Source organism: Meles meles, chromosome 10 (assembly GCF_922984935.1).
Source record: "Meles meles chromosome 10, mMelMel3.1 paternal haplotype, whole genome shotgun sequence".
Classification (NCBI taxonomy): Eukaryota; Metazoa; Chordata; class Mammalia; order Carnivora; family Mustelidae; genus Meles; species Meles meles.
Genome location: NC_060075.1, coordinates 6722813 through 6742092, shown reverse-complemented (window position 1 = coordinate 6742092; position 19280 = coordinate 6722813). Strand labels below are relative to the sequence as shown.

At 55.3% G+C, this 19280-nt stretch overlaps 1 protein-coding gene across 1 annotated transcript; it reads left to right on the top strand.

Moving 5' to 3' along the window:
- Nucleotides 1-1320: 1320 nt before the first annotated feature.
- ZNF783 (zinc finger protein 783) lies at nt 1321-18293 on the top strand. Its single transcript, XM_046020114.1, has 7 exons — nt 1321-1447; nt 3786-4187; nt 4275-4401; nt 4568-4696; nt 11711-11839; nt 12928-13020; nt 15201-18293. Exons 1-7 carry the CDS (start codon nt 1424-1426, stop codon nt 16037-16039), a joined length of 1743 nt encoding a protein of 580 aa, XP_045876070.1. The 5' UTR covers nt 1321-1423; the 3' UTR covers nt 16040-18293.
- Nucleotides 18294-19280: the final 987 nt, after the last annotated feature.

Genomic DNA, 19280 nt, shown 5'->3' with positions numbered 1-19280 from the left:
TTGGATCAAAAATATGGGCAAATAATTTTCTCCCCTTCCTCCAAAAAGAGAAAATACTTAAAAAAACCTGCAGAATAATTTCCCCAGGGAAGTGTTTATAGGCTCTACGTTCTGAGATTAAGAAGAACGGGAAATGTGGAAAAGATAGAAGATAAAACTTAAATGGCATATAGCACGTTTTACTTTATGTTTAGTGGTTAACTCTGGTTTTCCAAAATAAGGTTCTTGGGTTACAGATCAGGAAGATGGGTCCCAGCTTGAGTGGTTTATTAGAGAAGTGTGAGGGTCCGAATTAAGTGCTGGATTATTCTTGCTGTACTCCCCGCCTGGAGCCAAAGCTACAGAAGATCCCCGCCTGGTGGCTGATGGGCAGGTGAAGACTGGGTGTGGCTTGGAAGGCTCCAGGGGACTCTGCGAAGCATCCCTGAGCAGAGTGTCTGCTGGGGAAGTAGGCCCCCTGGGAAGGAGGAGGAGACCCAGGCTTCCCAAAAGGGGATTTGGGGAAGGGAGAGAGAGATTTTTTTGTTTTTAATGAAATAAATTTTTCTTGAGACTATTTGGTCTGGAAAACCAAACAAGTAGTTTTTTTAAATTAATTTATGATTTTATTTGAGAGAGAGCTGGCAAGAGAGAGCACAAGCAGGGAGGCGAGGGAGAAGCAGGCTCCCTGTTGAGCAGGGAGACGGATGCGGGGCTCCATCCTAGGACCCTGAGATCACGACCTGAGCCAAAGGCCGCCACTGAACCGACTGAGCCCCCAGGGAACAAGTAGTTCCAAAATCGCCCCACCCTCCCCGCCTCCGCCGCCCGGCGCAACGTGTATACCCACACCGAGTCCCTTTGGGTCCGTCAGAGGCGTTACGGTGGCAAAGCTACAGATACTTCAGAGTCCCCGGCAAGGCCAGCCCTTCCCCGCCCCGACCCGGGAACTCCCACGTTTTCTTAGCGTCCTGCACAGCCGCTTCTTAGCTCCCGGACTGGATTCTCCCAAGTGGGACGCTGGGGCGCAAGCGTCCTGGAGGGAGGCTAGGGGTCAGGGCTGGGTCCCCCGAGCTGCCCGTGCACCGGGCCCGCGGGGAGCCCGCGCCGGCGTCCACTCCCGCTGCCCAGGCCAGGGTGGGCGGGCGGCCTCGGTTCCCGGGACCCCCGAGGCCGCGAGGGCCGGCGGGCGCGCGCGGAAGGCCGCGGGCCGCGGACGTGCGGTCCTTCGGGCTGCAGGGGGCGCTGTGCGCACCCTCGTGCCCGGCCGCGAGCGCAGCTCTTGTTTAAAGGGTCGACGGGGCACGTGGCTCGGACGCAGCTCGCGGCCGCCCGGCAGGAGCTCCGAGGCTGGGCGGCTCCGCTCCGCCTCCGTCGCCGCCCGCGCGCTCAGGCCCGCCAGGCCAGGCCGAGGACAGCCGCCGAGTGAGGGACGCGAGCAGCCATGGCCGAAGCGGCGCCCGCCCGGGTAAGCGCCCCGGCCCGCGGACGCCCGGACGGCCTGGGGCCAACGCCGCCGCCGCCGCGAGGGTCTGCGCCCCGCCGGCGTGGAGCGGCCCCGCCGCGCGGCCTCCTGCCTCCGCCTCCGCCCAGGCTGGCGCCCGCGGCGTCCCGCCAGCGCGGTCCGCCCCGCCGCCCCGGGTCTGGCGTCCGGGCCGGGCTTTCGGGTGGACCGAGCGGGCGGCCCAAATGGCAGGCTGGGCTGCGGGGCGCGGCGGGGCGGCCCCGACGTTGGGGCACTGGGCCTGCTTCCTAGCAGCACTTGAGATGACAGGCCTTGCCCTGAAACGGGCTGGCTGTGTGTCCCGCCTGGCCCCCCATCCCCGTCCATTGTCCGGTCGGAGGCACGCAGGGACGACTGTCGCCCAGCCCCACGCGGTTCAGACAGCGCCACGCGGTTCAGACAGCGCGAGTGTGAGGCTCAGGGAAGGGACTGGTCCAAGGTCACTCACCGAGTCAGACCGTAGCCCGACGTCTAGGCCAGAACTGCCCTCATGAAGGCACCCCGTGTTCTACATTTACCGAAGAGAAAGGTGTCGAACGCTCTTTACGAGAGAGACTGTAGGTAGATTTTTCCTCAGATTGGCATGTTGGATTAGATTATTTGGATTATTTTAGAATGTTGGCTGGTAATGCGCAGTATGCCCAATTCCGAGAAAATCTTTTGGCTCGTTTTGATACACCAGAAAATCCCTTGCAAACAGAGCTCAGTAAATGATTTCTGTTATTAATACCTCTTAGTGAAGTTTTTGAAACCCTGGTTTCTGTGGCTCCTTTGAAAGGAGGAACTTCCACCCCGACTCCTTTAATTAATGAGTTTGGTGTGTGCTTCCCTTAGGATTCCCCGAGGGAGAGAAAGAGGGTGGGAATACTGTGGTTTGTGGCCCTGTCCCCTGGGGAATAGGCCCCCAGGGTATTTCTGGAACTGTGTTGGTGACATCACCAGCTCCCACCTAGCCCGGGGCCAGTCCCTCAGAACTTTTTCTGACCATTTCTTTCCATTTACTCCTTCCCTTTTGTCGTCTTACAGTACCTGAGATTGCCGAGAAACTTTACAAACAGGAATGATTAGCCCCAAACTCTGCTTCTATACAGAATTTTTCTCCTGGAGAAGGAAGAACCACATAATTTTTTCTGCATTCCCCCATGGTCCCTTTACAATGGCAGGTGGCCTGTAGTTGTTAATGAATGTTGTTTCATCATGGGGTCATTCATTCATTCATTCAGCAGCTAGCACTCTTAGGAGCTGCGAATACAATGGCAAAACACACACACCCTCGGGGAACGTGCGTTCTGGGGGAAACAAACCGGAACCCAGGCAGATGCATACCTGCCTTCTTTTCTTTTCTTTTTAATATTTTATTTATTTATTTGAGAAAGACAGAAATAGCAGGAGAGCACAAGCAGGAAGGAGAGGGAGAAGCAGACTCCCAGCTGAGTAGGGAGTCTGACATGGGCCTTGATCCCTGGACTCTGGGATCATGACCTGAGCCGCAGGCCAAAGCTTAACCAGCTGAGACACCCAGGCCCCCCCAAAAGGCTTTTAGCACCAGGTCCTGGGACTGGGCTGTTGCACACGCTCCGGCTCGTGCATCAGCACCGGGCTGAGTCGAGGCACTCTAGAAGCTCTTTCCAAGGTGCCGGAGGACAGTGGAATGAAAAAAGTGGAGGAAAAAAGCCCAGGGGGATCCATTTCTTGTCGAGTCCCTGAGCCAGAACCATCAACAGCAGCATCGTCCACATCCTTACTGTTACCGTCTTAGCTGAATCCACGTGGGGCTTGCGTGCATTGAGTATGTACCGCGTGCTAGACACGGGGCTAAGTGCTTTCAACAAAGACTGGGTCATTCATTCTCACGATCATCTCCTGTGAGTACCGTTTTCTAGACGTGGAAGTGAAGTTGAAAGCTGTGTGGGAAGACCATGCCCAGATTCAGCCAGCTTGGGAGCGGCGGGCTTGCTGCTTGGACGCGGGCTCTCCGGCAGCAGAGCTCATGTTCTCTGCGCTTCCGGGCCTGTCCCTTCGTCTGCGGAGGAGGAGGAGACTAAGGGCCGAGAAGGAAGCCCCCTGAGAGCCGCAGATGCTTTTGTCTTTGGCCCTGTGTTTCCTCCCATTTTCCACTTACTAACGCCTTGGTCCAGCCAGTGTTTCCTGCCTTCGCTGATGTCCCTCCGACACCTGCCTGACTGGCCCTCAGGATCCCAGCTGGGGCCTTCCCCGGGCAGGTTTCATCGTGAGGCTTTTCGCAGTATGCATTAGATGGGGTCATTCAGAGACCGTCTCCCCTTTCTCTTCTTGCGGCCAGGCTCCAGAGAGGGACAAGCAGACAGAGGACGAAAGCCCTTCGACACCTCCTCTGTCACCCCCACCAGCTGCGGAGAAGAACTCTTACCTCTACTCCACGGAGATCACACTGTGGACAGTGGTGGCCGCCATCCAGGCCTTGGAGAAGAAGGTGGACTCCTGCCTGGCCCGCTTGCTGACTCTGGAGGGGCGGACGGGGACAGCCGAGAAGAAGCTGGCGGACTGCGAGAAGACGGCCGTGGAGTTCGGGAACCAGCTGGAGGGCAAGTGGGCCGTGCTGGGGACCCTGCTGCAGGAGTACGGGCTGCTGCAGAGGCGGCTGGAGAACATGGAGAACCTGCTGAGGAACCGAAATTTCTGGATCCTGCGCCTGCCCCCAGGCAGCAAGGGGGAGGCCCCCAAGGTATCCCTCGGGCCCCTGGGGTGGGACAGCCCGAGGGACCGTGCCAGTAAGTGTGTGGGTGAGCATGCGTGTCACTTGTGGTTCCAGGTGCCCGTGACCTTTGATGACGTGGCCGTGTATTTCTCTGAGCCAGAGTGGGGCAAGCTGGACGAGTGGCAGAAGGAGCTCTACAAGCACGTGATGCGGGGCAACTACGAGATGCTGGTGTCCCTGGGTAAGGCTGTGGAGGTGGCGATCTGGGTCTGTGTCCACAGATCGGCCTCCAGCGCTCTGCGTCTTTGCTTTGACTTCTGTTCTTCTCAGTGTGTGTCCAGCTCTGCGGGCAGCTGCGGGGGCGGGGATCCAGGCCTGACCCGGCTCTCCTTCCGTCCCACGTGCAGATTATGCCATCTCCAAACCAGACATCCTGACCCGCATGGAGAGGGGAGAAGAGCCTTGTCCTGGAGGCCCGTGGGGCCAGGAGGAGGGAAGTAGGAGGGAGGCGGCCCAGCCAAGGAGGCCAAGCCCTGGTGAGTGGGGGGCGAGACGGGGGAGTGAGTGGGCCGCACTGCTCTCCTGAGCTTTCCAGACATGCCGCGAGCCCAGGAAGGGGCACAGGCCCTGAACCCAAAGTGGGGCCCGCTCTGTCCTCGGCCAGCCTAGTCAGGGGCGGGGGCGGAGCTTACAGCCGTTGGGTTTTGGCTTCTGAACGGGGCGGCCAGCGGTACTGGGGTCATGTGGTTGTCGTGAGGACTCCGGGGCTCGGACTTGCCGAGCGCTGTGTAAGCGGGGACTTAGGGCCGCCAGTGACCCCACGAGCAGCCGCAGCTCTCCTGCTGCCGCTCTTGCTCGCCCCCTCCTCCTCTGCTCCCCGCCGTGAGCCTGCGGCTGTAAGGTTCCCTGTGTGGACGCGGCCCTCCCGGGGAGCGGCCAGGGCCGACTTGGTCCCCACAGCTCGTGTGGTACGGGATGGTGCGGTTCCCAAGCTGACTCTGATATCAGAGTCTTCTGGGAGGCGTTTTAAAAAGTTAAATTTAAGAAAATAAATGGAGGTAGGGAGGAGTGCAGCAGACCTCCGCGTGAGCGTCACCCGTGTGGGGCGGCGATCGGGCGTTGGCCGCGTTGGCTTCCCCCGTCTCTTCCCGCTGTCTGAGCGCAACCGACCTACCAGTATCGGAAGCGGCGGCTGGACACCTGCCCCGCGCCCCGGAGCTCTTTTCCCCGAGTGTCTCAAAACTGTTCGCTGTAGGTGGCGGGTCCTGCTGCGGGGCACCGAAGTCCACCTGCTGCATTCGATTTACAAAAAGCCCTCCTCCCGCCCCACATTGAACAGCCTTGTTGAGATAAAGTTAGCATCCCAGGCAGTTCCCAGATTAGAGTATACAGCTCAGTGTCATTCTTCTTCACAGCTGTGTACCGTCGCCACAGCTGGAACTGTCCTGGCCAGCCAAAGAGAAGCCTGTCCCCGTGGTGTTGACTTCCTGTTTCCCTCCCGCTGCTCCCCAACCCGAGGCAACTACTTGTCTGCTCTCTTGTGTCTTAGATTCGCCTGTTCCGGACAGTTCACGTGAATGGAGTCCTACTGTGTGCGACCTTTCGTGTCTGCCGTGTGTCACTGGGCGCGTGCTCCGGGCTTCCCCACTGTATGGCCTGCGGCACTGCCTCCCTGGGCACACACATTGCTGCTTTCTGTCGCTCCCTCCGCGGTTCACGCCCATCCTTGAATATTATTTACTTGTTGACGTTCTAATGTCTTTTTTTTTTTTTTTAAGGTTTTATTTATTTGTCAGAGAGAGAGAGCAAACACAAGTAGGGGGAGCAGCAGGCAGAGGGCCAAGCAGAGTCCCCACCAAGCAGACAGCGTGATGTGGGGCTCGATCCCAGGACCCCGAGATCATGACCTGAGCTGAAGGCAGAGGCTTAACCTTCTGAGCCACCCAGGCGCGCCATAAAGTCATTTATCTTTTCAAATGCCATCATTTCCCGTATTCTGCATTTGGTGTCATTTATTGTTCTTCTCTTTTCTTGCGTTTCCTATAAACTGGTAGATCAGGAGGCTTCTTTGGGTTCAGGTTCAACCTCACGGGTCGCATGGCTTCAGAGGTGGTGGTGTGTACTTCCTGCCAGACCCACAGCACGAGGCACCGAGGCTCCGTCCGCCCGCCTTCTGGTGTTCCTGGGCTCTGTCTTCTGTTACAAAGCTCCCCATCACCTTCTCACCTGGTGATTTTACCAGTCATTGAACATTGTTCCCCAGATTTGTTATTCCATGAGGGGTTGCAAAATGGTGAGAGTCTGTCATACTTCGGCACTGCATCGGTGAAATTCTTTTACAAACAGTACTTTCCCTAATCGACTCTTAGTTACCCTGAAATGGAGTCTGTACAGAAGAGGCAGGATAGAAGCTTAATTCTTTTCCTTTATCCATTTTCACACTAAGTTACTCCCTTAGGAGCCTTCAAAGGTGACCAGTACTTGGGCTTTTTTTTTTTTTTTTAAAGATTTTATTTATTTATTTGACAGAAATCACAAGAGAGGCAGGCAGAGAGAGAGGGAGAAGCAGGCTCCCCGCTGAGCAGAGAGCCCGACGTGGGACTCGATCCCAGGACCCTGAGATCATGACCTGAGCCGAAGGCAGCGGCCCAACCCACTGAGCCACCCAGGCGCCCCGGGCTTTTTTTTTTTTTTCCTGACTTTTTTTAATGACTTCAGAGACTTTTAAATATTTTATATATACCAGTCGTTTGCAGCCATTATTTTTTGTGCTTAAATTGTCCCATCTTTAGCTCATAGGAGCCCTTTCAAGTTGGCCCTGAGGTCATTTTGATGGGACTTCAGTGGCTTTCGGATACCATAATATGTTCTAGAATCATCTAGCGTATTTCCTGCCTCAGACCTGGAATACAAATTTCTCCAAGGAGTATTGATTCAGTGGCAAATGATATTTGGATACCTCAATATGAGTGCTAGTGATTGCTAATTTTTGGCATTACTTCTAGGCCTTTTCAGAAAAAAAAATTTTTTTTTTTTAGAAAATATGTGTATTTTTTTAAGATTTTATTTATTTGACAGACAGAGATCACAAGTAGGCAGGGAGGCAGGCAGAGAGAGGGGGATGGGAAGCAGGCTCCCCACTGAGCCTGACACGGGGCTCGATCATACATATTTTGGGGGCACCTGGGTGGCTCAGTGGGTTAAGCTTCTGCCTTCATGATCTCAGGGTCCTGAGATCGAGCCCTGCGTCGGGCTCTCTGCTCAGCAGGGAGCCTACTTCCCCCTCTCTGCCTGCTTCACTGCCTACTTATGATCTCTCTCTCTCTGTCAAGTTGATAGGTGGCTCAGTGGGTTAAGCCACTGCCTTCGGCTCGGGTCGTGATCTCGGGGTCCTGGGATCGAGTCCCGCGTCGGGCTCTCTGCTCAGCGGGGAGCCTGCTTCCCTCTCTCTCTCTCTCTGCCTGCCTCTCTATCTACTTGTGATCTCTCTCTGTCAAATAAATAAAATATTTAAAAAAAAAAAAAAAAACGTTTAAAAAAAGTATTTTTGGAAAGGAAAAAATCATGAGTTCATAGTGATATTTTTCATTCAAATGTAATGTTCTTTGATCTTATACTTGAATATCACTTTCCTTTTACATGGAAATCTTAAACAATTAGACTTTTGATTGAAGGGTGAAATTTTTCTGCAGCTCTTTTTGTCCTCTGAACATATTCCGTTCAGGACTTATAGACAAAGTAATGCCTTTTATTTTTTAAAAGATTTTATTTATTTATTTGACAGAGACACAGTGAGAGAAGGAACACAAACAGGGGGCATGGGAGAGGGAGAAGCTGAGCAGGGATCCCGATTCGGGGCCCAATCCCAGGACCCTGGGACCGTGACCTGAGCCAGAGGCAGACGCTTAACTGAGCCACCCGGGTTCCCCAAAGTAATGCCTTTTAAAGTGACTTGAAATAATTATTTTCTCTATGGGGTTATGTCACCAACTTGATATACAGTTAAGTTCATTTGTTTCTATTTATTTTTAGGTTACTTATTTATTTTAAAAGGATTTAAAAAAAATTTTTTTAAAGATTTTATTTATTTGACAGAGAGAGACACAGCAAGGAGGGAGCACAAGCAGAGGGAGTGAGAGAGGGAGAAGCAGGCCTCCCGCTGAGCAGAGAGAAGCGTGTGGGGCTTATCCCAGGACCTTGGGATCATGACCCCAGCTGAAGGCAGAGGATTAACTGACTGAGCTACACAGGTGGCCCTATTTTTAGGTGAAATGTCTCCTCTTACCTTTTCATTTAACGTTTTGAATAATAAGGCATGTTATGTCTGCGAAGCCAGAATGGTTTAAAAGGATGCATTCAGGAAAGTCTTATTTCCATTCTTATTCCCTTGTCCCTATATATAATCATTTTTTTAAAAAAAGATTTTATTTATTTGACAGAGTGTGAGAGAGCACAAGCAGGGACAGTGCAAGGGGAGAGGGAGAAGCAGGCTCCCTGATAAGCAGGGAGCCCTATGTGGGGCTCAATCCCAGGACTCCAGGATCATGACCTAAGCTGAAGACAGACACCCAACCGATTAAGCCACCCAGGCACCCCCTCTCCTGAGAGTTTTGTGTTTTAGCTCTTACATTTAGATCTTTGATTCATTTGAGTTAGTTTTTATATATGGAGTTAGATAAAGATCCAACTTTATTCTTTTGCAAGTGGATATGCAGTTTTCCCAGCACCATTTGTTGAAAAGACTGTCCTTTCCCCATTGAGTGGTGTTGGGATGCTTCTAAAATGTCACTTGACTAGGAATGGGAAGGTTTATGTCTTAGTTCTGTTTATTTATTCTATTGGTGCTAGTACTACCACACTGTTTTGATTACAGTGTCTTTGTAAGTTTTGAAATTAGGAAGTCATTCCACTTTGTTCATCCTCCTTAATATTGTTTTCACTCTTTGGGGTCCCTTGAGATTCCATATGAATTTTAGGATGGGGTTTTTCTCTTTCTGTAAAAAATGCCATTGAGACTTTGATAGAGATTGCATTGAATCTGTAGGTCACTTTGGTAGTTAATATAAACAATACTGAGCCTTCCAATCCATGAACATGGTATGTTTCCATTTACTTATTATGCCTTTAATTTCTTTCTGCAGTGTTTTGTAGTTTTCATTGTAAAGGTCTTTCACCTCCTTGGTTAAATAGTTCCTTTTTTTTTTTTTTTAAGATTTTATTTATTTATTTGGCAGAATGACAGAGATCACAAGTAGGCAGAGCAGCAGGCAGAGAGAGGGGGGAAGCAGGCTCCCTGCTGAACAGAGAGCCCGAAGTGGGGCTTGATCCCAGGACCCTGAGATCATGACCTGAGCCGAAGGCAGAGGCTTAATCCACTGAGGCACCCAGGTGCTCTGGTTAAATAATTCCTGAGGGTTTCATTCTTTTTGATACTATTATAAGTGGAATTGTTTCTATAATTTTCTTTTCAAATTGCTTGTTATTAATGTATAGAAATACTAATTTCTATATATTGACTTTTGTCCTGCTAGTTTGTTGAATTAATTTGCTAGTTCCTACAGTTCTTTGTGGAATCTTTAGGGTTTTCTGCATATTTCATCTTTGAAGAGATAATTTTATTTCTTCCTTTCCAATTTGGATGTTATTTATTTCTGTTTCTTGTTAACTTGCTCTGGCTAGGGCTTCCAGTCCTTTGTTGAATGGGTGGTAAAAGTGGACATTTTGCCTTGTTCCTAATCTTAGGGGAAAAGCTTTCATTCTTCGACCATTGAATGTGATGTTCACTGTTGGTTTTTCATATATGGCTTTTATTATGTTGAGATAGTTTCTATGTCTGGTCTTTTGAATGGTTTTATCGTGGAAGGGTGTTGAATTTTGTCAGATGCTTTTTCTGCATCAACTGAGATGTTTTCCCTGTTTTCATGAGGTGTTTTCCCTTCGTTCTGCTAATACGGTGTATTCTGTTGGTTTGTTTCATATGCTGAACTAACATTGCATTCCAGGAATCCACTCCACTTGGTCATGCTGTTTAATCCTTTGTTTCTTCCCCCCGAGATTTTATTTATTTATTTGAGAGAGAGAGAGCATGAGGGGTGAGGTGGCAGAGGGATGGGGAGAAGCAGGCTCTCCGCTGAGCAGGGAGCCCGATGCAGGGCTCGATTTCAGGACCCTGGGATCATGACCTGAGCTGAAGGCAGATGCTTAAATGACTGAGCCCCTTGGCACCCCGGCGACAGTTGTTTGTTTGGTTGGGTTTTTTTAGATTTTATTTATTTGAGAGAAAGAGAGAGCACAAGATAGGGGAGGGTCAGAGGGAGAAGCAGGCTCCCTGCTGATTGGGGAGCCTGATGTGGGACTCGATCCTGGGGCTCCCAACTGACTGAGCCATCCAGGTGCCCCAACAGTGTTTTTTGTTTGTTTGTTTGTTTGTTTTGAAGATTTTATTTACTGATTTGACGGAGAGAGTGTGCGAGCATAGCAGGGGAGGGAGAAGCAGGCTCCCTACTGAGCAGGGAGCCTGATGCAGGGCTCGATCTAAGGACCCTGGGATCATGACCTGAGCCGACGACACATGCTTAACGACTGAGCCACCCGGGCACCCCATTAGCAGTGTATTTTTCACGGTACCTCTCTTACATGAGGGTGGCCGAGTATCTTTTTATTCATGGGCCATTTAAATTTCTTACTCTGTGAACTCTGTGTTCATCTCTTTTGACCTAGAACCTTTTTTAAAATGCAACTAATGGGCACCCAGGTGGCTCGTTCGGTTATGCATCTGACTTTGACCCGGGTCATCATCTCAGGGTCCTGGGATCGAGTCCCGTGTCAGGCTCCATGCTCAGCAGGGAGTCTGCTTCTCTCCGCCCCTCTCCCTCTGTCTCTTCCTCCCCCCACTCATGTTCGCACTTGTGCGCTCTCGCTCTCTCTCTCTCTCTCTCAGATATATTAAATCTTTAAAAAAACCAAAACTGCAGGGGCACCCGTGTAAACTTAGTTGGTTAAGCGTCTGCTTTGGGCTCAGGTCATGATCCTAGGACCTTAGGATCAAGCCCCATGTCAGGCTCCCTGCTCAGTGGGGAACCTGCTTCTCCTCCTCTCTCTGCCCCTCCTCTTGCTTGTGCGTGGATGCACTCACTGTCTCTGTCTCTCAAATAAGTAACATCTTTAAAAATGAATACAATAAAATCTTTTTCAAGAAATGTGTAATTCCTAGGCCTACCCAGAACCATCGATGAGAATCTTGGGGTGCTTCCAGGGGGACCCCTATACATCAGGGTGGCGTAGGACTTGGGCCCGGAAGCCACTGTTGTGTTGTCCTGAGCCGGGACGCTCTAACAAGCCACGTGACTTGTCTGGTACACTCACACGTTACTGTGCTGTATCTTTTCCTTCTCTTTTGGCCGTGAAGGATCCGTGAAGTCCACTTAAATGTCCTAGTCTGTGTCCTGATGCCCCCCAGTCCCAGTGACTGCAGGCGGCCCTGCGTCACAGGCTCCTGCCACCGGGAGGGAGCTGTGTTGTCCTTGGTGTCACTGAGTTGCATTTTCCAGGCGTCCCTCCACGTCCAGAGCACATCCTCGGCCCCGTCAGCCCTGCCCGGGAAGAGCCAAAAGAAGAGCAGGCCGCCAGGCCCCGCCAAGACTCGGAGACGAGAGTGACCGCACCCGGAGCAAGCACGGGTGAGTGAGGGCCGCCGGGCCGCCGTGCGAACGGCATCGTGACGGCACGACCAGACGGTGCTGCTGAGAAACGTGCTGAAGCATGAGGGTGGGACAGATGGCGGCGCCAGGCTTGGCTGAGCTGGACGGGCTTCCTGGGAAGGGGACCCTGCCACAGGCCTTAGAGGAGGAAGCGTAGATTTTAGCCGGGAACGAAGGGCGTTTTTCGCAGGAGAAAATGGGCCGAGCCAAAGCGTGGGTTCCTGAGGCCTGCTGGGGGCCAGGCCCTCTGGCCGGGCCGGGCCAAGGGGAAGGGCACACAGTGGCGGGTACCGGGCCTCCTCCGGCTTCCTGCGACGGTCCCATTAACCGGGCGTCTGTGTTCTGTGCCTGGCGCGGTGCCGGCACGTGCATATTCATTGCTCGGCAACCGTCTTCTCCCCGGAGGCCTGTGGGGGACTCTCCGGCTTCCGCCCCCTCCAGTGCTCTCCGTGTGCTCCTGCGTGAAGGAAGTTCCTATCCGTCCTTTCACAAATGAGAGTGAGCACCACTCGGAGGGCATTCGGCCTCACACGTGGCATTTACTCCAGAGCCCTGCTGTCTGCCTGCAGCCTGGCTTCGCTAGCTCGCTTCTCCTGCCCTCTTCCTCGTCTTCCTCCTCCTTCCTCCTCGTTCCCGCAGGCCTGACTTTTCAGTGTAGGTTGCTTTCCCTCCCGTGACTCTGAGCTCCCTGAGGGTAGGGGTGACCCTCCCTCTCTCCCCGGTGCCCTCCTGCCCGGCCCGTGTGTAAGCAGAGAGGACCTTCTCTTTGTCCCTGCTCCCCTGCAGACCTGGCACCGGGCCCCAGGGGCCTCCCCAAACCCTCTTTCTGTCCTTCGGTGGTCCGCGAGCGTGACGGAGTTGTCCGCGCGGGCCCAGATGGGAACGAGGGGCCTGGCCTTCACGGCTTTCCTCTCCCCTCCGGAGCAGAGGCCACGGAGCGGGCAGTCCTCTGGACGGAGCCCTGGGCCCCTTCTTCCTGGCAGGCGCTCGAGCATATCTGCTTGGAGCCCGTGCCGTCCCGCACGAGCCCGGTGTCGGGAAGGGCGCTCACAGTGTCTCTCGCACAGGGCCTCCAACCGCGGTTAAACAGGAGCAAGAATTTTCAGGTGGGGAGTCTCCAACATCCCCTCCCAGGAAAAGGCTGCCCGGCATGGGGCCAGGTAAGTGACGGGAGGGGCCCTTGGCCGTGGGGCGGGAGGTGGTGCAGTGGGCCCCGGGAAGGTGCTTCTTCGTAGGGGTCCCTTTGTCATTCCCAGGTCCTGTTGCCCTGGGGCTCTTCGTGACCCCGACCGTCTAGGTCCTGGTCTTCCCCCATCATGTCTGGCCTGGTGGGAAGGTGCTGCTCGAACACAGGCTGCGCGCACCAGGTTTGGGGTCTGGTGACAAGGGCCTCACGGCAACCCTGTGAATGGTCCCAGCACAGTACCTCCAACGTCTCACAGTTTGTATGCAGTGATCTACGATTTAAATTCAGGTCCCCCTCCTGGAGGCCACAAAACCGGGCTTACACCCTGATGAGCAGGGAAAAATGTAGCAATTATCGCCCATTCTAGCTTCGGGGTAGATTTCTGTGCTGAGAGAAAGGGATCCAGTTCTCACCTGGTTCCATCCTGCTTTGGTGGGAGGCAGAGGGGAGATGTCGACCCACCTTGGGGGTGTGGCCTGGTGGAGTCCAAGCTGGAGACGGGCTTCAAATGAAGAGGTCTGGGAACCTTGGCCTTCACACGGAATAGGGCCGGAGACCCACACTAATCCCCAAGTTTAGGAATACCACGGTAGCCCATTAAATGCAGCACTTTAGCGGCAAAGTTCAGATGCTTCTCAGAGACTCTTAACTGATTCTGTAGCTGTAGGACTAAATTACAAACGGCAGGGTCATGTCCAGCATAGACACCAAAGTTTTGTCCAGAGTTATTTGTGAGGGTTGCTGGGAAGCTGCACTTGAGCAAAGAACCCCGAGGTCTTGACATCAGGTGCTGGTCCGGAAGGTTTGGCGGTTAGCAGCAGTCTCCTGGGTGGGATGGATTTATTTATTTAAAGATTTTATTTATTTATTTATTTAAAGATTTTATTTATTTTTTTTTCTTAAAAGATTTTATTTATTTATTTGATTTATTTATTTTTTCTTGAAAGATTTTATTTATTTATTTGACAGAGAGAGATCACAAGTAGGCAGAGAGGCAGCGGGGGTGGGGGGTGGATGGAGAAGCAGGCTCCCCATTGAGCAGAGACCCGATGCGGGGCTCAAGCCCAGGACCCTGAGATCATGACCTGAGCGGAAAGGAGAGGCTTAACCCACTGAGCCATCCAGGCGCCCCCTGGGGTGGGATTTAAATTCATGCTTCAGCAAGAAGAGAACTCGCTCTTGCTCTGGACCTTGGAAATCGCTTGTAAGGAGCTAAAGGTTTCGTTCTAATAGGCAGAGGGTAAGGTTCACTGTCAGCCTTCAAACAGACTGTGGGCTGCCACAGCTGAGCTGCTGGGCTCCGGGGGAGGTCAGAGAAACCAGTCGGGGCTGATTCCAGAAAAGCCCAGAGGGGAACAGCAGTGAAGGATCTGGAAGAGTGCCCGGTGTTCCAGGTCGGGCTTGTGGCCGGGATCTTCCTTCCCAGCACCAGGGCCTGTGTGTTGCCTCCAAGCCCCGCTCTCTCCTCTGTCCTGGCAGTTCCCAGCCTCAGTCCCATCTCAGAGTCAAGTGCCGACTCACACTGAGGTCCAGCCAGGAAGCCGAGGTCCTCGTGCCTCCCGCCTATCCCCGGAGAGCAGGTGCCAGACGGGGAGCCGATGCCCAGGTAGATTTGTTACGTGGATGAGCAGCTCCGAGTGTGGCTAAAACGCCCGCCTCCTCCGGGTCTGAGGCTCCTCACCTGCCCCAGCAGCCCCAGGGCTCACTGTCGTTCACAGATGGGAACTAACGTCGTCAGAACTCCTGGGGATCGTGTGCGGCCGTGTATCTCAGGGTACAGGGTCTCCCCCGCATCCTCCCACCTGTTTGCTTTCACTCCGTCTGCCCTCTGACCCCCGGCACCCTGGCTTCCGGTTTTGCGGCTTTGTCTTCTCTCTCCTGATGACCGAAGCTTGGCCTCCAGGAATGGGCCGTGTGACAGCAAACAGCCAGTGGGGGGCTGCTCAGGCGACAGTGCCCGCTCCTTAGGGCCAAGGGAACAGGGTCCCTGGTGTGTGTGCTGTGAGCACTTGCAAGGACAAAGGGCTCTGTGAAGACGGGAGCAGGGGGGGTGCCGATCCGGCTAGGGCTGTGCTCGGAGCCCCGGGCTGGGTGGCTGGCCTCGGTGGGCACCAGTGTGGCCCGCTTGAAGTCAGTGGCGATTCCTTTCTCCAGGCGGTGGCAGCGTGGTCATCAAGACAGAAGCCCAGTCCGAGGACGAGATGATACCTGAGCAGCTCTTCCTGGGCGAGTCCCACAGCCAGCCCGTGTGTAGGATGGCCAAGGGGCCCAGGAGCAGGACCGAGGGCCCTGGCCGGCTGCGTGCAGCAGGGGTGCCACGGGTGCGGGCGGGGGACCCGCGGGCCCCCGGGGTGGTGGGGGAGCCGCCCCGCATCCTCCCTCGCCGGCGAGAGCGGACCTTCCCCTGCCCCGACTGTGGGCAGAGTTTCCGCTTGAAGATTAACCTGACCATTCACCAGCGGACCCACGTGGAGGAGGAGCCCAGGGAGACTCCGGGGAGCTCGGCCTCTGGCTGGGGGGAGGCCCCCTCCACTCTGGAGCCGGGGGAGGTGGTGGTGCCCGGCCCGGTCATCCGCTGGCTCCCCGAGGAGCCCGGAGGCCGCCGCTCCCTGGCGGGCCGCTCCCTCCTGGCGCGGCGGCCGGCGGCGGGCAAGGTGTACCACTGCAGCGAGTGCCTGCGCTTCTTCCAGCAGCGGAAGAGTCTGCTGCTGCACCAGCGTCTGCACACGGGCACCAGCCAGGGCTGGCCGGCCTGTCCCTACTGCGGCAAGGCCTTCCGCCGGCCCTCCGACCTCTTCCGCCACCAGCGCATCCACACGGGCGAGCGGCCCTACCAGTGCCCCCAGTGCGGCCGCGCCTTCAACCGGAACCACCACCTGGCGGTCCACATGCAGACCCACGCCCGAGGCCAGGCGGGCGCGCACTGCCCCGCTTCCCCGGCCCTCCCCCGGAGCCCCCCGCGGCCGCGGCCCAGCCACAGCGAGGAGGGCTGAGCGGCCAGGAGCCTGCCGGGGCACCCTCCGGCTCTCCGGGGGCACCCCCCAGCAGGGCTCCTGTCCGCCTTCGGGCCTTTCCCCCGGTGCCTGGCGCTGGTTCCTAGTTCTGGAATAGCTTTGGAGAGAGCTTTTTTTCATTCAGATGGGAAGCAGTGGCCTTTTTGGTGACAGTGTGTGTGTGACCAGATGCCTCAGTTTCCTGTTTCCTAAGTTTGTCACTCTTTGCTGCCTCTTCTACATTCCTGACTTAGAAAGGATCCCTTCAGGCTTAGAGGATGCCAACTTTTGGTGAGAGACTGTCGCGGGTGCCTGAGACGGGCAAGAGGACTGGAGACAGCGGCCCTTCCAGTAGGGGGCGATGGAGACACGGAGGGCCTGCCGTTGGCAATGTACACAGAGGTCACAGCAGAGTGGACAGTTTGAAGAGTAGGCGCTGGAAATTTTGAGCTTTCCTACTGTGTTATTTTGAAACCTCTTTTTCCCTTCCTTATGGAGTTTTTCTAGTGTTTTTTTAAGGGTTACGTGTAGTTGCAAAGGGGACCAGGAGCCCTGAGGGGCAGGAATTATTCTGCTACCTACTTGTGTGTGGGGAGGGTGGAGGGGCTGTCCAGATCAGCCCAGGGATGGGCAGGGGCTTGGCTGCTGCTCTGACACGGGTGCCTTCCTGGGTGTGCATTCCTTGGCCCAGAGTGCTTCCCAGTATCCCAACATCCGTGATTGATTCCGGTTATTAGTTGAGAGGGGAAACTGAGGCCTGGAGTGGCGGACCCTTCCCCCAAGGTTTCAGTATTATGGGTGTGCACGCTCCCTGGACTTAGGGGGTTGGGGAGATGCAGACCCAGCCCAGGAAGCTCCTCCCAGAGAGGAAGCTCCTGATGTGGGTGAGGCTGGGAAGCCAGGCTGGACTCCTGGGCTACCAAGGCCTGCGCTGTCGCGTTAAAGGAGCGGTGTGTTCCAAGAACTTGGGGCTGGCAGCAGAGATAGGCCAAGAGATGGGGGTGGGTTTCTTTAACCACCTGCGTCACGTTCCCCACTTGTCAAAGGGGGTAACGACCCCGGTGCATTCAGGGCCGCGAAGATTAAGAGGCAGTGGGGCAGATAGGAAGCCTGGTTGTATCCTCTTTTCAAGTTCAGGGCCCCCCTTTCTCTTGCATGTTCTCCAGCTCTTTGCCCCAGTCAGAATCCCTCAGGAAAGACCTTTATTTTCTAGGGTGAGTGGAAGGTCTCCGGTGCAGAGCGAGGTGAGACTTTCCCGTGGGGCTATATCTGCGAGGAATCCTTTGTATTTCAGCGGAACAAATTCTTAGCAAAGCAATGAGGTTCGGACCGTAGGAGGTCGGGCAATAGCGTCAGGCCTCCTGGAGAAGTCCTGGTGGCAGCTAGCATCTGTACCTCTTCGGTCACACCACTTTGGTGCTGCCTAGAGAGCAACCCTTGGTTTGGGCGATTTGAAACTGGAGTGCTGTGTCCTCAGCTTTTTGATGTTGTCTTATTGGCCTTGGCAGTCTGTGACGTGGCCAGCATTCAGACCTGCTTCCAGGTGTCTGGGTCTCTGGCTGTGCCACTTCTTGTCCCTCTGACCCTCCCCCCTTTCCCGAAGTCCTGAACAGAGTTGGGGGCAGATGGGAACGTTGCCATCATCCGTGGGGCAAGAGTGAGAAAGTAAGTCGCTGAGAGCCCGGCCAAGCTCCCCTGGGCGGCCACCCTCTCCAGCTATGCATTCTGCTGGTCTCCTCTGGCATCCCCAGCCCTCACCAGGGGCCCCACAAGTCAGGGCTGGGCTGTCACCAAGTGTTCAGACAGGATATGGTGCAAACGGAGCTGCTCTGAGCCTTCCTCTTCCCTGGAAGAGCTAGTCTCGGGGTGTTTCCTGGGGATGCCTCAAGGCTCGAAATTCCTAGACCTTTCTAAGGCTAAATGTCCTGTGTAAACACGGGTACTCCAGCATAGTACAAACCAGGGGCGATCGCTGGACACAGGCCCTCTCATTTCTTCCCAAGCGTTCAGTGTGCTGGTTCGCGGTTGGGCCCTGTGAGCTTGCCTGGCACTCGATAGGTGCTCAGAGAACATTCTTCACACTGAGAGGAGCCCACGCGTGCAGCGTGGGGCGGGAGCAGAGTGGTGCTCCAGAAGCTGGCAGCTAGAAACCGGTTTGGCCTTCGACGGGCTCCTGGCTCTGTGTCTTGGCTTCCTTGTTTGGAAACGAGGAAGGGTGGGGTCCTGATGCTAGAGGCCCTTACGAACTGTGACGGTGGCGGCCCTTTGCCTTCATCTGTGTTCAATAAATATGTTGAACTGAGTGAGTGCGAATGGTCCGTTGCTTGCTCTCCGGGAGTCAGCCCTTCCGGGCAGTCTGACCTCCAAGCTGGGCCGCTACGCCCGCGCGCGGGAGAGCGTCCTCCTTGCCACGCCCCATCAGCCGCTAGCCCCGCCCACCCCGGCGTCCCCTATGGGGGCGGGGCCTCCCGCCCGACCAGTGGGAGACCGGCTTCCGGCCGCGGGGACGCGCCGCGCGCGGGCTGGGGGTGGAACTTCCAGGATTGGCCAATGAGGAGCGGGCTCCAGGACGCGGGGCGGGTCCCACTTGGGGCAGGGCTGCCGCCTGCTGGGGCTACCGCGACGCCGACGCCACGCTCGCGCGTTCCTTGAGCCCGGCCTGCGTTCCGGTTAGCGCGGTCGTCTCGGAGGATGTCCTGGAATTGGGGAGGCGCAGCCCGCGTGGAGGGGTGATGACCACCGCGACGCTCCAGGCCGCCGCTGTGTGAGGTCGACGATAGAGGACCTTCTCCTTTCTTGGCCGCAGTTTGCCTGTGTGCGGTCTTAGCCGCCAGGTTTCCGAGGTTCCCGCCAGCGCCGATGTCTGAGGGAGCCCGCTCTGTGGGGAGGGGGCAGCATGGGCCGCGGACGTCCTCACTCCAGAGACCCTCCCCGGCTTTCGTCTCTTGGACCTGCCCTTCAGCCCATCCACCCCGCCCCCAGCACTGACCCCTTAGGGAGACCATCACCCCATTGTCACCCCCTTTTCCGTGCTGAGACCTGTTGCTGTCATCTTGGAAGGTCACTTTCCTCCCCAGCCTAGGCCCTTGCCTTCCTCCTGTGGAGCTGTCTTCCACCCCGACGGTGAGGGTCCCCTAAAACTCTTCCAGGCCCAGGCTCTGATTTCAGTTAGGATGCGTTTGAGGGCCTGCTTGCTCTTCTCCGCAATTCGCCGAGAAGTCCTTCCTGCTGCTGGGAGGGG